Source organism: Rhodamnia argentea, chromosome 4 (genome assembly GCF_020921035.1).
Source record: "Rhodamnia argentea isolate NSW1041297 chromosome 4, ASM2092103v1, whole genome shotgun sequence".
Lineage (NCBI taxonomy): Eukaryota > Viridiplantae > Streptophyta > Magnoliopsida > Myrtales > Myrtaceae > Rhodamnia > Rhodamnia argentea.
In genome coordinates this window covers 3,295,922-3,313,895 of record NC_063153.1, presented here as the reverse complement: position 1 = coordinate 3,313,895, position 17,974 = coordinate 3,295,922, and the positions used below count along the sequence as shown (strand labels likewise).

General features: G+C 39.5%; 1 protein-coding gene across 13 annotated transcripts; it reads left to right on the top strand.

The window, feature by feature from the left end:
• The first annotated feature begins 260 nt into the window (after positions 1–260).
• Positions 261–7,742, top strand: LOC115751275 (pentatricopeptide repeat-containing protein At2g34400). 13 transcript variants are annotated; one of them, XR_007198000.1, is made up of 5 exons: positions 261–1,194; positions 1,703–2,668; positions 3,820–5,927; positions 6,809–6,885; positions 7,293–7,742. XR_007198000.1 is itself a non-coding variant. In XM_030689103.2 (3 exons), the coding sequence occupies exons 1-3, from the start codon at positions 284–286 to the stop codon at positions 5,179–5,181; spliced, it is 1,890 nt and encodes a 629-aa protein (XP_030544963.1). In that variant the 5' UTR covers positions 261–283; the 3' UTR covers positions 5,182–5,722. The 13 variants fall into 13 exon arrangements, 5 of the variants coding, with proteins under 5 accessions (XP_030544963.1, XP_030544962.1, XP_048132954.1 ...); XR_007198001.1 differs by lacking the exon at positions 6,809–6,885; XR_007198004.1 differs by lacking the exons at positions 6,809–6,885; positions 7,293–7,742 and having other exon boundaries at positions 5,125–5,253; positions 5,787–6,004.
• The last annotated feature ends 10,232 nt before the right edge of the window (positions 7,743–17,974 follow it).

Sequence of the window (17,974 nt, the reverse complement as noted above, 5' to 3'; positions counted from 1 at the left end):
GGGTAAGCATTAGCCTCATGTCGCTTTGTAACTTTACCCTGCTTGTATGTTTTTAATGAATTGTAGATGTTAATTGCAAGTAATATAGTAAATTTCGATTATTAAATGATATCGTCTACGCACTTAGTTGAAAACTAAGTAAAATGGATATACGTAATTAGGCAAATGGTGTCATTGCAAATATGGTGTATTTTAGCCAAAAAGAGTGAAAATAGGTTTATCCTTGTGGAATTCCAAATAAAGAGGATAGAGAATGGCTCAGGTGGCGGCTCTCCCACGGACGATGCTCAGAGCACAAGTCCTTACTCGCCTCGTTCCCCGCCAACTGAGCCTTTTGAAATCCCAACCAATCCCCGTCCATTCACCGGAGGAGGTTCACTGCGAATCGCTCTTGTCCATCTTGAGAAGATGTACTTCCGCGAGGACGGTTCAGCAAATCCACTCGCAGATGGTCACAAGCTCCATCGACAAGCCCAATTTCCTCCTCGCGAAGCTCGTCGACCTCAAGGACATGTCGTACGCTTCTCTCGTCTTCTCTCGAATTCCTCAACCCAATGACTACGCCTTCAATGTCATGATCCGGGGCTTAACCACCACGCGGCACGACTACTCCTCGACGCTGCACTTCTATTACCGAATGAAATCTGTGGGGCTGAAACCCAACAATTTCACGTACCCATTTCTGTTCATAGCATGTGCGAATCTTTTCGAGTTAGACCATGGTCGGGCGGCTCATTCTTCGGTGTTTAAGACTGGGTTGGATTCGGACAGTCATACTAGTCACTCGTTGATCATGATGTATGCCAAGTGCAGGGAGCTGGAAAATGCACGCAAGGTGTTTGACGAAATTGCCGACAGAGATTTGGTCTCGTGGAACTCGATGATCTCTGGGTATGCAAAAATGGGTTTTGCAGCAAATGCAGTCGAGCTGTTCGGGAAAATGGGGGAGGAAGGCTTCATGCCTGATGAAATGACTGTGGTAAGCACTCTCACGGCGTGTAGAGACTTGGGGGATCTGAGATTGGGCAAGTGGATAGAGGGATATGTTCTGGATAATGGGATGAAGTTGAACTCATATGTGGGATCTGCCTTGATCGATATGTATGGGAAATGTGGGGATTTGACATCAGCTAGGAGGATTTTTGATAAAATGGTAAAGAGGGATGTAGTGACTTGGAATGCTATGATCACAGGGTATTAACCTTTTCCTCTTGCTTGCTTACTTTATGAAATCACCAGTTATTACCTCATTTCATCTGTGACATTGTTGTTTTCTACTGGTCTAAGGTATTAGCTTTTCTATGAGATGCTCATTCTCAACTATAAGTCTTTTCCAGTATTTATCCTGATCGATTCTTCAAATTTGCATATAAAGTCTTCATAATGCTAATACTATTGTTTTTTTTTCAACTGAATGATAGTCGAGGTCTGCCCCAGCCTCTTTGTCTGGCGGTTACAAGATTGTTTTCTACTAGTGGATAGCTTTAAGAAGCTTATTATTATTATTTTTTTGGGGTGGCCCTTGGGGGGGGAGGAAGGTTCAGTAACGAGGATGGTGCCACTCATACATTTTTTTGGGTTGTCCGTGGGAGCACTTATTCTTCCAATTGATTTGTGTGTTCTCCTTTTACCATTGGTTCAGTTAATCAGTTAGAAGTGTCTGAGGGGCTCTCTAACTTTTTGCCTTATTGATTTGTGACAGTTATGCCCAAAATGGGATGGCTGATGAAGCGATCACACTATTTAGTACGATGAGAGAGGCTGGGATTGATCCGGACAAAATTACATTGCTTGGCGTGTTGTCTTCTTGTGCCTCGATAGGGGCCCTAGACCTGGGGAAGTGGGTGGACACCTATGTGTCTCATAGTGGCTTAAGGCGTGATGTTTATGTTGGTACTGCTTTAATTGATATGTATGCTAAGTGTGGAAGTTTAGACAATGCTCTTGAAGTTTTTGAAGACATGTCTCAGAAAAATGAGGTATCTTGGAATGCTATGATTTCTGCCCTGGCTTTTCATGGTCGAGCAAAGGAGTCATTAGCACTATTTGATCGCATGTTGAAAGTGGGTGGGGATGTCTGCCCAAATGACATCACATTTGTCGGAGTACTCTCTGCATGTGTGCATGGTGGTCTGGTTACTGAGGGGCGTAGATTATTTGCTCTGATGTGCACATTATTTGGATTGGTCCCAAAAATTGAGCATTATTCTTGTATGGTTGACCTATTTTCTCGTGCTGGACTTTTATATGAGGCGTGGAGCTTCATTGAGAAGATGCCTGGGAAGCCAGATGAAGTTGTTCTGGGGTCATTACTTGGTGCCTGTCAGAAGCGGCGAAATGCTGATATTGGTGAGCGGGTGATGCGGCTGCTTCTGAAAATAGAACCTTCGAATTCTGGGAACTATGTTATATCATCAAAACTCTATGCAGATGTGAAGAAGTGGGATGAATCAGCAAGGATGAGAATATTGATGAGGCAAAGGGGTATAACTAAGACACCTGGTTGCAGTTGGTTGGGGATTGAGACTCAGCTGCATGAATTTCATGCTGGTGATAATTTGCATCATAGCACAGTGGAGATGTATCAAGTATTGGTGGAGGAGATGGATAGGGAAGGTTACATCCCGAAAGCTGACAATTCCGAAGAAACTGAGGATCAGTATATTGGGTAAGTCTTTGGTAACACAACCTATTTTGTCCCCATTCTTAGACTGGTAATTTGTTGCAAATTTTTAATATTTGTCTTGATATCTTATGTGCACTATTTGCTTGTGCAATTTCTGTGTTGCTATGATATTTCCTTTCGTAGCTCTTGCATGATGCAAGCTGAAGGGCTTTTGTACTTTCATTCTGGACAATTTGCACAAACCAGTCTCAAGCATTCTTTCCCTTCTTTCATACTGCCATTGATCTTTACTTTGTCTGCTTAAACCTAAACATGGAAGTCCACTCAAGAACTGCTGGTTTTTCAGTTCTGAATTGTCCTCTTCTATCCCATTGAATACCAACGGTATACAAGAACTTTTTTAATTAATTATAAAGAGATGTTCGTAAAACAAACTTTTGAAGTAACTTGTACAAGAAATGTTTCTTGAGATGCAGTTTCTTAACTGCCGTCTTCATTATTATCGGTTCTTTAGCCTGCATGAGAACTTAATAAGTAGAATTTTGTTTTGCGCACCTCTGTGGCCAGTTAAGTTCTACCTTCAATATCTGAGTGGTATTGAAAATGTTCTAACTCTTCCAGTCTTGATTAAGTGACTATACTGGCTACTGTTTGTCTTATTAGGACAATATGCTGCTATTTTCTGTAAAATCTCTATTTGTCTTTTAAGTGAAAGTATATTCTTAACGACTTCTGTCAATTGTTATTCTTCAAATGAGTGCTGTTTTACTTCTCTCAAATTTCCCCTTTAAATAGTTGGTCATTACTCACTTGAAGTCATTTACGTGTTTTAAAGTTTAAGCTCCTTATTTTCTGGTCACTGATGTTTGAATGCTAGATAGAACTTAATGTTTTAAATTCATTATTAGGATCTTCTCTACTCTTCAACCAAATTTCTATTGTAGATAGCTCTTGAACGTACATTTCTCCAACGTAATGCCTCAGATTAGGGATCAATTAAGTTTTTTAAAAAAAAATATATATATTTACAAATCTTATACATCTTTCAGGGAGTACGATAATTTCTGATGAAATAAGATTCTTCTCATTGCTTTTGCCTCCTTTTATTGTCTAGAGAAATAAAGCATTATGACTGACAATCAGTAAACAACTAATTCAAAGTTCATCTACTCAAGAATTACTCATGTGTGCAGGGAATGTTGTGCTGAAAATCTGCTAGAGGATAATGTCCTACTATTACTAAACAGCTTTATAGTAGATAATGCATTACTTGGTAATGCAATAGTATTAAACACTTCCATAGTTGATTATGGGCACCTACTTTATGCATGTAATACCTCCTCCTATGTATCTTGTCCTACCATTTAAAAGTGCATAATCTGTGCTCCCGGCGGTTAACGTTGTCCCTTGGAATATGTCATCTTGAACTTCCATGGTGGTGATTGGTGAGAAATTTCTTTGGACATGCACAAATAGAACCAAAAAGTTAGCTCAAGAAAATAACAGTAGCTGCAACCCAGAAAATCTTTATCAAATAGCTCTAACCAAGCGACTAATACTCATGGTTAGTCCAACTAGAATAGTTTCTGTAAATAGTATCAGAATATTTGGTGCAGAGAAGATGTTTAACCTGTTAATATCATTACAGTTTTAGTAATCTATGTTTGAGCTTTTTTCTAACTAGCAATATTATATTTGGGTTTATTTATATTCACGAAATTAAGTTGGATTTGCAGCATCACTAGTTGTGATTATTGCATGCTTGATGATAAATGATAGCAGACATGGTTTTCTGCACAGCAAAAGAAAGAAGAAACATGCATATGATGGACCAAATGATGCTCTATCAGAGGGAAGATGGTACAGGCAAAAGTTATTTCTCTCGAGGATATAAACAAAAGCAAAAATTCACGGGCAAAAATAGGACTGGTATCAGTAAAAATTGAGGCAAGGGAAACTATTGTCAAGAAATTAGAGTTTATGGATTGAGTTGCAGACTGAATACAAACAGGGCACTAGGAAGAAAATAGTAATCCCTTTCAGAGGATGTGATGTTAGATGTACTGCAATTACTAAAGGCACATTTCATCTGGTTTGTTTGCACGACATATTGCTTATAGCAGTTGGGACTTGTTTGTGTGCTTATCTCATGGCATGCACAAATGAACCTACTTAGCTACTAGCTCGGCTGTGACTTTAATCAAGTTTTGTATGATCTCTGCTGCTGCAGTGTTTTTCTGTGACTAAATAGGATTTCTCCTATTTAGTGACCTGCATTTTATCATAACCATATCTCTTTCACCTTTATTAGCATCCAAAAATATGCAAACAAAATGTTATGTTGATCCTTACTATTGTGACCATGTATTAATATTTTCTGCAAGTTTCTTTCTCAATCCTCTATTTGAATCACTACTAAAATATGTATTGAGATTTACAGTTTTAATAGCAACTTCGTACGGGAGAGTGATTAAGCGGTTCACTGGAAATGATTACAGCGTGTGGATGGATTCTCTGGACTGACTTGCAATGCCTAGTGCAGGAGCTTAGAATGACCCCTGGATGACTGAGTTATTGTGCATTTGTTCCTGCAAGCTCTTGAAGCACTTGGCACAGAGGAATTAATGGTAACTCCAAGTTGGTTTTTATCTATTTATTATGTATTTTGATGATGTGTTGAAGAACTGCTTCTGTGTGGCTCATAGCATAGCTGCTGGTCGGCGGTCGCTAATCTGAAGAGTGAGAGCCAGAGCCCTGGAAATCAGGGAGGGTATTGAGTGAACTGTACATTTTTGTTTCTGCATTTGAAATATGCATCTAGAGCCCAAGAATTGTAGGGGCCTTTCAGAATCCCAGGTGTGGCTAGTCTACCCTTAATCTTGTACTTCAATTTGCAGCAAGTGCCTTACATAAACTCGAAGGACTTACTAATGATTGAGTTGTTTAGCAGATGGAAGTCCACATGTTATGGAGGCCTGTTGTGGAGGTAATTGAAATGTCCAGGCAACAGAATAATAGACTTGAAGATGGTTTGCTAAGAATCACAAGTTTATTTTGGTGAAAGTTGAGTATATGTTAATCTAAAGCTTGTGAGGACTTGTTGCTCCACTGGTTTATGCATGTGGTTGCTAATAACTAATGTTACTCTCCCGTTAATCAGGCCATCTTGTTCCATGACTGTAATTGCTTAAAGATTCAGAATCCATACGCAATTCAGAAGTATGGCAATCACTTTATACTAGATGAAAAGTGACGGTGAGTTGTAGGGTGGAATGAAGAAGATTTCCAAGAGGCACCTAATGTAAGATAAATTTTCTTAAATCTGTTCATTCTGATTATATCACCTACCTGGAGGATCTAATTCAGATCATATTACTTCATAACCTGCTCCCCCTCCCTTAAAAAAAAAAATTTAATAATAAAATAAAAGAAAAAAAGCCGAAGATGTAGCTGCTACTCAATTTTCGTATTCATTTCTATAAAATATGTATATATCATTTGAAAACGAGTAGACAGTGATCATGCAGGTTACTGAGTTTACAGCTTTTGTTGATACTGTCCAGAGAAATGTCTATTTTGCCTTACAAAAGATGAGCTTCTAGTGCCAAATACTTCGTTTCAACAGGCACTTTTAATTACACATATGTTTTTATTGTCTGTGAATTATAGGACCTCTATAAGTGAATATGTTTTCCTTAGTTGCATGAATAGTTAAACTTTATTCTAAGCATGAATGACAATGCCCGCTCAGAAAAATTGTTCCTGAACAATTCTGTTGTTGCAAAGAATATGTTCTCTACACAGTTGTTGGTTGATTGTTTGTGGGTTGATCATGTTATAACATCAAGTGTCAGAAAGATCAGATGTCTTCTCATCTTGTTTGAACCTGTTGGCCTTGTTTTGAAGTTGTGACCTGGAGATACTAGTTTATTTATCATTGCCTGTCCAAAGGAACTACCTTTCATGTGTCCCAGAAACAAAGCTAGATGTTTTGTGAATTAAAAGGATGTCTCAGAAAGGAAATCCCATTATTTAATCTCAGGATGACGAGAGAATTTCATATTGATCATTTTGTAATCCTCTAAGACTTATGCCTCACATTTATGTTGTATCAACATCCCTTAATTTGCTTGAGAACCTTTACTGGATCTCATCTTCGACTTGCTTATCTTTTTATGCTAGGGATACACGTGAATAAGAAGTACCTAACATCCTTTCACCCTCTCCCACAGTAAAAAAGAGAAGTAGGGATTCAAGAGGTAAGTATGGTTCATACCTCCAATGTTCCCAGGGTTTGAATAATTAAAAATACTTTCTAACTTTACAATAAGAAGTTAACTGTTAATTTGGATCCATTTTAAGTTGCGCCCATGGGCTCCTCTGCTCTTCCAAGGATCCTTCATCTTCTGCTATTCATACCGTTGAGTAATCCATTTCCCCGATTTCTCTACTGAACTCGGATTTCGGTCCTTTCAACATGATTGAAAGTTATAAGGAACTCTAAATGCAAAACAGTGTTACACCCTGAGGCTGTCAATACCATTTCAGTATACTGCACAGTACATAATATTATTGTCTTTAAACCAACTGCTTTTCTGTACGTTCTTAGCTTACAAAAATGTCAAATGTTTAGTTGTGTGTTGCAATTGTCTTCTCATGTGTATAGACACGGAGGAGCCACTCTTATGGAGGGTATGGTTGCTCAACTGCTGCTGCACCTTGGACAGAGCAACATGCGGTTTGATGCTGTTTGACAACATGTGATGATTAGAAGCTTTATTCTGCCTGTACTGTGGAATTCAACTGACAAATATATAAATCTTCATTCGTGACAACTTTCAGAATCCTGCCTGTACTGTGAAATAGAGCTGGAAAACAAAACAAATTTTCACCCATGACACTTTCGGAATACCCAAATTTTCCTTCAGTAGGCTTTGTCTAGATTGGGAACCATTAGACCATGTTAGATGTCCACCTTTCAATCACATGAGATCTGAGATATGGTCATTTACTTAGCGCTGCAATAGTGGCTTGCATCCTCCACTTTCCCAGAGTTTCCATAAAGTCGGATTGTCAGGAATATTTGCTTGAGCAATGGAATTTTAGTTTAACTTTTCGTGGTTTACGGGGTCAAATAAGCCTATCCAGGAACAAGTGCTCATCGAAATCTTTAGGTCTATTTCATTCATAGTTACAGTGTATTGATTAGCTAACATTGAGATTATCTTCTTTCCCTTCTCACACATTGTTTCTAGGAATGATGATCTCTACCATAAATAACATCTTCCCGGATACTGATTTCCGCCTGCTAGTAGATTGTGTACTGACAATCTATTTTGCATGATACACAACCACGATTCAAGATTGTCAATGTAATTGAAGTGTAGTCTCATGAATCTGTTTCGTATCAAACTTGAATTCACTTACATGAAGATTTGCGTTTACGTATTTAAGACTATTTTTGTTTGCTTTTCTTCACATGCATGCTCTTGTGCTCTTTTGCGAGACGAATTTCATGGACGCAACGTGCATTAATTCTTTCAGCGCTCTAATTTCACGTGTCGGCATACTAATTGAATTCAATGGTCAAACTCCACTCAAATCAGATTGCAGCACATATTCTTCTTCTTCTTCTTCTTCTTCTTCTTTTGTGTCAAATTTTCACCCCAACCTCACTATATTCCACTCAAAAAGTTCCCCACATCTCTTTGATTGATCCACTATCATTTTTCCATGTCGTTCTTATTCCCTTTCTATGATAGACTGCCTAACTCCTTCAAACATTAATTAATTTTGTATTAGGAATAATCTCTGAGTCTCAGGCGGGTTCTATTTTAGCATGAGCTAGTCAGCATAACCAATGGAGATCGAACACAAACAGGGTTGTACGTTGAATTTTAAATAAAGACACTGCGATTATGGGAACGTGCATGAATCATATTTAGCCCTTTTTCTGTCAATATAGCATTGTCCATCGAATCATGTTCTTGAATCGTGATCTGGCCAGGCCACTCATAAGTCATAAGCAGAAAAGGAAAAGATAGAGAGGAACAAGAAAAAGAAGATACCTTCAGGCTGCTGGTTTCGGAATTTGAGCAAAGCCAAATGGCAAATCATATTCCAGCCTTCATCGTTGTCCTCCTCCTATCACTCTCTTTTAAGAAAAGGAAAGGAAAGGAAAGAGATTCTCTTCCCGTCACTCATTATTTAAAATTCAAGCATTTTCTCTTAAACGAAAAACCAATCCAAGCAACTCAAACCCACCAATTGTAATGGATTTCTCCATGCAAAGAGGGGGACCATCGTATTGCCCAGATCCTAAAAGTATCTTGAAAGTGGGTGTGTGTGTGTGGTCACTCACACTGATTGTTTGAGCAGCAGTTGCCTCTTTTAGAAAGAATGTCGGGCTTTGGGACTATTATATGGGAGTCGTCAATTCTTGCTTGTGGACAATTGCCTTCTAGGATTCTTTCTCGGCTCTATATAAGGGTCTGTATGTGTGTTTATCATGGTGCATAGACGAGTAAGAGAGAAAGAATGTGTGATTGTATGTCGAGATATGAACAGATGAAAGGGATACGAGCAGTCAAAGTTCGGTCCGAGAGTCTTGCATGAAGAGGTGGAGAGAGTGTTGAATGCAGCCAAGAATGACTTGTCGGCTTTGCTTCGTTTAAGATACGAAAACATGGTCGACAAGTTGCTCTTGGCTACATTCGTCTCTCTTCTTCTCATGCGACGCTCCACGGATCTAGTTCTGGGGAAATTAAGCAGGAAGATATTGAAAAGTAGTCTCTCTCTCTTTCTCTATCATATTTATACCACAGAACTTGTTGAAACAGTGTTAAAGGAAACCTTGTTGTTTGGTTTCATAGAACGTTTAAGTTCTCATGACACTTTCGTTTACAATTCCATGTACTCATGAAAACATGTCTGATAAATGAAAGTGGAAATAATGGTGATGTGTTTGTATTTCATCAAAGCCGTGAAAGAAGTTTTTCCCCATTTTTGTCATCCATGAAACATTTTCTTTTGAATACAATCGGGAAAATAATTAAAAGTTTTTTGGTTCAAACTACTCATTTTCTTGTTTTGGCTCGAAAATTTAGGTGCTGCTTGGTTTCCAATATTTTTATTTTCATTCAATTTAAATGTATCTTAAGTTAAAATAATGGCTGGTCACCCAAATTAATAATGGTTTATATGACATATTTTTACTAAACAACGTATGTGATGTCTAAAGGCTACACTTAGTTTAAGTATAATTCATCAAATGAAAACAGTAGTTACTACAATAGCTCTTATGAAATGATTTGAGTAGGATCACTAAAACATCTTCATTGAAATGCGGCAGAAATTGAATTTGTTATTTCATCCCAATAAAAAATTTAAAGGCACTAAAACCTCTTCATTGATTTCTTGAGAGAGAGAGAGAGATTAGCTTTGAGTAGAAACGATCCACAATCTATCTCTCTATTAATCTAATACTAGAGATAATCGGAATTGATATTCTGATGATGAAAAATAACTTTTTTCTTTAAAATAATAGATTATGTTGTTTTTATCTTTCGAAATGACTGATTTTATCTTAGCCATCCAATTGTCGATTTTATGTGAAAAAACTATATATAGATATGTTGTATAGAGTGGAAATATATCTGGAGTTTACCACCTAAAGGAAAACCATTTTTATTACAGGATTTACTCCTTCTTTATTTTATTTGGGTTAAATAATTTACTACTTTCTAGTCATAAAAGAATTTCTATAAGTTTAACGAGTTGGACTTGGAACAACGAGTCATTTCAAAAAACGCATCCATAAGGAGAATCAACCTTCTCTAACTTTTTTTAGGGATATTGTTGACACCTAAATTTTGAATTTTTTAATTTTATTATTAATTGTATAAAAATTAGGGACTAACCATAGTCCCTAGAAAAAAATATTTAAATCATTTTCATATAGTGTTCATATAGGATAGTTTACTTTTCGCATGCATAAACACTTAGATTTTTTGGACCAGAGACGGAAGCAATTAATTTTATTCATTAAAATCCGAAATATTGGTTTGGGGGACATTAATCAAGATATTACCATATTCGAAATCCTAAAGGATAAATGAGCAAATTGATTTGATAATATCGTAGATTATTGGAGATATCGAAATATGTCCCTTGAATTAAAATAGGAAAGGGATACGGGCAAGAAATCCTAATCTTGCGCCTATATATATATATATATATATATATATATGTCACGACCCGAACCCTACGAGCCGTCGATATCCCACCTGGCCACGACCGTATGCGGTTCTCCCGGATCCAAAGGCCAACAAAATAAAATTTCGCGGAAGCAACAACAATCTCCGTTCAGAAAACCAATAACACTACGATAACTTGGGATGGTAAAAAACACACATATGTACATATATACATAGTTGTTACAAACTGCCAAACCTAGGGCTTCGGGGGCCACTGTACAAGCCCGTGACCACCTATAACAAAAGACACGTGGTCGAAGCCCGCTACACAATCAAAATACAACACTCTATAAAAACTAAGAGGCCAACTATCCTAATCCTCATCCTCGCTATTCAGCACAAACCCGTATCGGGCTGCTAGCTCGTCCTCATCCACATCCGGAGACCGCTCGGCATCCGAAGGCTCCACAACTTCGCCATCTTCTTCTGCGGGTACCGCAGCTACGGGGTTGGGCGCCAAAACTTCAGGTGCGGCATTAGGATTCACCACCACTCCATCCGGAGGTGCAACATTCGCAGGATCGTACTCCCCGACTCCATTAAAGGGAACATCGAAACCGCTTAATGGTCCCACGGTCAGGTCCCCATGGCGATAAGTCCATGCCACGTATGTCTGGAGCTTCCGGTAGAGCTCTCCGGTGTCTACCCAAACCGTAGTACCGTACCTATAATAAACTTGGTTCTCCCCGACGGGATACTCTGTCACCTGCGTATCCATGTCCCGAGGAATACCGAACTTTGGGGGCGGAACACTCATGGCTGAGGCGGAGGGTCCGAAATAAACAATGAGCCCACGACGAGGTGAGATAAAATCTCGGTAGGAAAATCTCTAACCCTAGATCGGGTCGCTAGTGCCTCTAGACACAACCTAGGCGAACAACAATTTCCAACAACTCTTTCTTTTCTACCAAAAAATTCCACAATTAAATTCCAGAAAATTCCATTCTTTCTCCGAAAATTCTCACACCTTCTCAAATATTCTACGTTACTCTCGTTTCGGCGTTTCACACCTCGGTCTAACAATAAAATGTTCTACGTGCTTCGGGGCCCGCGTTTAACGCATCGGGCCATAATATAAATATCCACATTACTCCGAAAATTTCCACGTTACTCTGAAAATATTCCACGTTACTCCAAAAATATTCCACGTTACTCCACCGCCAGCGTATAAGTTCATAACATTGAGCCTCAGACCTTTATGGAACACGGCTCTATATCTATATACCAAGGTCTCAGACAAAATGAATACGACCCACAAATCTCGGTCTCGGACACATAGGAACATGACCGGATTAAGTCTCGAACAATTAGTCGAACACGACTCACTTTGGTCGCGGACAACTCAATTGAACACGACTTTCATACCTTCTCGGTCTCAAACAATTAGACGAATACGGCTCACTTTGGCTTCAGATGACTTGATTGAATACGACCCTCACATTTTCTCGGTCTCGGACAATCGGACGAATACGGCTCACTTTGGCTTCAGACGACTTGATTGAATACGACCCTCATATTTTCTGAGAATAGTTCGGGACTACGTGATTCACTCACGTTAGAGAATTAATAAATCGGGACCACCTGATTAATTCACACTAATCCAAAGATTAATCCAGACCATCCGATCAATTTATCCTACCATAGAATTTAATCTACGCCATACGACCATATTATGCTAACGTAGCAATATATAAATAACGTACGATTAAAATTATACCAACGTGGGAATTTATCGGGGCCGAACAATTTAAATTTTCTAACGTGCAATTAATACTACTATAGTACTTAACTATAATAATGCCATATTTAACTAACACCATGGCATAACAACATTGTGCCACATAAAATTAACTATAGTTAAAATATACTCTAACCATGGTTCAAAAATTAACTAGAGTCAATAACTAACCTAACCATGATTAAATAATAGCATAAAGTAACTAGAGTTAGGCATAAAGTAACCATGGTCCAACTTTGACCATAAAAATCCTCTTGACTTTACTATTCACTTCAAGAACATGGATTCTCTCTCCTTCATGAAATTTTTGGCCACCCCATCCCAAGCTCAATTCCAACAAATTTTCTTCATCAAAATTTCACAAATTCATGGTCTCTTAGCAACCTAACCGCCTAATTTAGGTTTAGAAATGATCCTACCTCAAAAACTAGCAAAAACCTTCGTTGAACGGTTGAGAAAAGCTTGAATCAAGCGGCAATTCCGGCGGTCCTTGCACGGCCAGCGACTCGATGACGATCCAACAACTCCAAGCGATCCAAAGCGAGACCGGTGAAAGCTTGAAGAATTTTAGGTGAGGATGGTGGTGGTGTAGAGAATTCGGCCAAGAGGGAGAGAGAGAGAAAAAGTGAGCTAGAGAGAGAAGGTTCTTGAAAAAAATAAGGAGGAAGAAGGCCAAAATAATAACTAATATAGGTTAAGATAATTATTGGGTGGGATATTTTTGGTGTCTTGAAAGTCAAGAGGGGTAAAAAATAAATTTCCTCCCCACAAAGACTAGTCAATCTCGGCCAAGGGGAAAAATGACCAAAACACCCTTCGTTCCAAGTGAAAAATGGGGTATTTTTTTAGGGCAAATGGGTCCTTTCCCATTTCCAATCCAAATCTATTTTTCCTGAACCTCTTTGGGGCGAACCGCGAAGGAATTGTACACGGGATGAGGAAACGTCCAAAATTTTATTTATTGAAACCCATGAAGGTCCGACGTCAAATTTTGAAGCTTGATTCGCGATCAATCTCGATCAATAGAATTTTCAGCGTATCTCAAACTAACGGGCGACTTTTAGGAGTTACGCGTATCGACCAATGATTAAAATCACGTTTACGAATTACTCGAGCCATGGCGACCTTGGTTGTCATTCAATTGCGAGGGTCAATCACTAGTCCCAATGGTCGCGATCGTTAGAAAATAATTCAGGGACGTTTGGAACCCATATGAGGTCAAACGGAATCACCCGTGATCCAAGCGTAGGGTATTATCCAAATCGTTGATTAATTATTCTAGGATCGGCCTATATTGGTCCAAAATATTCCCTCAACAATTTTTATGGCCAAAGAGTCAGTCCATGATCAAGTTCTTAGGTCCACGTATTTGATTTTCCTAGCTAGCCATTCCTATTTGGTTAGTCTGCTCAAGATAGACCATTCTCGAGTGAGATTAAACTGAAATACATCAATGAGACTTTTCATTTATTCAAGGCTTCAAAACGAGCCGGATTACGGGATGTCACAATTCTTCCCTCCTTACAAAAATTTTGTCCTCGAAATTTACAACAAACTTATCTATTCAAACAAATGGGGGTGCGATTGCCTCATCGTTTCTTCATTTTCCCAGGTTGCCCCTTCCGTTCCATGGTGTTCCCATACGATCTTCACCGGTGGAATTGTCTTGTTCCTCAGAACTTGTTCCTTTCTGTCTTCTATTCGCACCGGCCTCTCCACGTAGGATACTCTTTCATCAACTTCCACGACTTCATGATCCAGTATATGAGTTGGGTCCGGCTCGTACTTCCTCAACATAGACACGTAGAAAACGTTATGGACTTGGGACAAGTTCGGCGGCAAGGCGAGTCGATAAGCTAACGTCCCAATCCGTTCCGGGATCTCAAATGGACCTATGTACCTCGGACTTAACTTTCCTTTCTTCCCAAACCGAGATAAGCCTCTCATCGGCGACACTTTCAAGAAAACGTGATCACCCACTTGGAATTCCAACGGTCTACGTTGTCTATCCGCATAACTCTTTTGACGACTACGGGCAGTCTTTAACCTTTCTCCGATCACTTTCACTACCTCAACAGATTATTGAACTAGCTCTAGTCCCGTTATACTTCTCTCGCCAACTTCATCCCAACAAACCGGAGTTACGCAAGCTCTGCCGTACAACGCCTCAAATGGTGCCATTCCGATACTCGTTGGGGCGCTATTATTGTGGGCAAACTCCACTAGATGCAGCTGTTCTTTCCAATCCCCTTTAAAATCTATCACGCATGCCTTCAACATATCCTCAAGAGTCTGAATTGTTCTCTCCGATTGTTCATCTGTTTGAGGATGATAGGTGGTGCTAAACTGCACTTGGGTTCCCATGGCATTCTGAAGACTATTTCGGAAAGTCGCGGTAAACTTAGGATCTCTATCCGACGTAATTGTTCTTGGCGCTCCATGCGATCGAACTATTTGGCGCATATACAGCTCAGCATACTTTTTCATTGCGAAATCTTTCCATACGGCGAGAAAATGTGCGGACTTAATCAATCAGTCCACAACTACCCAAATTGAATCGTGCCCTCTCTAGCTCCTTGGTAGTCCCATGACAAAATCCATGGTAACATGTTCCCATTTCCACTCGGGAATCTCTAACGGTCGAAGTAGCCCTCCCGGCTTACAATGTTGTGCCTTCACTTGTTGGCACGTCGGACACTTAGCCACATGCTTAGCCACGTCCACTTTCATTCCATTCCACCAGTAATGTTGTCCCAAATTCTGATACATTTTAGTGCTGCCTGGATGCACATTGTAGCCGCTTTGATGAGCTTCTGACAAAATTTTCTCCTTAAGCTCCTCATCATTCGAACACACGAGACGTCCACAAAATTTCAGGATTCTATCCTCGGCCACTTGAAATTCAAGTTTCCTCTTGGTGGCATCCATCTCTAAAATTTTCTGAATGTCGGGATCCACCGATCGCAACGCCTTAATCCTCGCCCGAATCTCGGGCTCAATCTTCAGAGTTGCCGGTAGACTTGAGAGATTGTAAACTTCCAACTTAAACTCCGAATCTCTCAACTCTTCCAATAAAGTCCACTCTTTAACCAATAAATGCGCCATGCTCGACTTCCTACTCAAAGCATCCGCTACTTTATTCGCTTTTCCGGGGTGATATAAAATATCACAATCGTAGTCCTTTAGTAATTTCATCCAACGTCGCTGTCTCATGTTCAATTCTTTACGGGAGAACAAATACTTCAAACTCTGATGATCCGTATAAATCTGAAACTTTTCTCCCCACAGATAATGTCACGTCCCGAACCTTACGAGCACGCCAACACCCCGCACGGGCCGTAAGTTTATAAACTTCCCAAGGATCCAACGGCAACGAACTTAAGCATGAAATGATAAGCACATGCGAAAGCGAGAACTACACTCCATACAACAGAATGAAATACAATGACTCGGGATGTAAAAGAGAGATTTAAAACTTACTCCATACATTTCTTAAAAACATCAAATTGACTTCAAAAGTTACTACTTGATAATTCTCAAAATACAACTTCTCTTAATAAAACAAGGTAGATGAAGTTTAACTTTACAGAGCTATACGGGCGAACACAACCCCAAATATAAAAACAGCTCTCTAAGACTACAAAAAGAAGTACAATCGGGTAAGGTTAACGGTTCATCTACTTCAAAAGGGCATCTTCAAAAGCCAATCCATGGCGATCATGGGACTTCACCATTTGGGACCCGAAAATTGTTATCCCACGACGGGGTGAGAATAAATCTCAGCAAGTTATTCCTAAACCTAGACCAAGCCGGTAGTACCTCCAGACAATTCCTAAAACATGTAATTCTACTCAAAGGGACAATTGCTCAGCAAGCAAAACGACAAAAGCACATTACAAACATAAGATAGAAGTTCGTAATTCAAGTCATGCTTTACGGTTTTAAGGTCGAGCTTCGTACTTGGACATTTCACAAATCACAGGATCATAAAGGGTGTTTCCTATCACATATCTCAATCACATACCAATCATTGATATCAGATTGCCAAGTGCCCGCGTCATAACGCTTGAGGCCATTTTAATCATTAAAACTCGCGTAATCACGCATCAAGTCATTATAAATATTAAGACTCGTGTAAACACGCATCAAGTCGTTATCTCGCGTTTAACGCCTCAAGATAAATTCAATTACCCGCGTATCACGCTTCAGGGTATTATATGATCACATATATATAATCAATTCGTTCGCTTAGCCAAACTTGAATTCAAAGTCAAATCATGACCTAAACAACACAAGCCATGCCAACTAACCATAGCACGGGTTCGAGTAAACATGAATTGCACAATCACAAAGGACATCTCATGGTTCATCTACTATGCCCCAAACACATCAATTCATTCATGTTCCACATCATAAGGTCAAACATACTAGGAGCAATTTATCAATTTAGCCAATCGATCATTTCAATCCCTCATGACCGAATACAAGGTACTTAGCTAGTCAATTCCAAATGCTCAATTCACATTGGCAAACCATAGCCGAACATAATAACGATAAGTAATCAATCCACAAGGGCACCTCAAGATCAAACACATATAGGGAAAACAAGTTAATTTAGTCACGTCCATGCATCCTCGGCGGTATCCACTTACTGATTTCTACATCTAGACTTACTCTCAGAAAAACTGACATCTTTCTAATTTCTTTTTGAGCAATCTAAACTCAGAATCATGTTCCTCATGATCTTACGGTCATGTGGGAGAAAACGGAGCTCAATTCGGACTCCGGACGACCTCGAACGAGCCATTTCAATTTCGACGCGCGCTGAAAAAGGGGATTAACGGGTCTCTCGAGTTTCACACATTCTTCATACAAAACTACCCTAAAATCCTACCAATCCAATTTTAAACCATCCATTAGTAACCTAAAGTCCCAGAATATGTTTAAGAGTAACTTACCACAAGATTGAAGCTTGAAAAGCCAACCAAGGGGCGGCAAGACTTCACGACCAGATCTGGAACAGATTTGAGGGCTGATTCAGTCCAAGGAAAACGCTTGAAGTCAGCCACTTAAATCCTCTTTATCCACTCCAAACTTCTTCCACAACTTGTCTAACATACTAAGTGAGGTATATGGAGTTTCTTACCTTGAAACCACTCAAGAAACTCCTTAGAACAGCCCTACAAGTTCATAGTTCCAGTGCAGGGCAGCAGCTGTTTTGGCTTGGCTTTGCGGGCTCTCAACGGCTCGCGGACGGCGGTTCAAGGTTCACGGTGCTCTTGCGGAGGAAGGTGGTCGATAGTGGTGGTGGTGAGGCATCCCGGTGACCAACGGACAAGGTAACAAGAAGGAGAT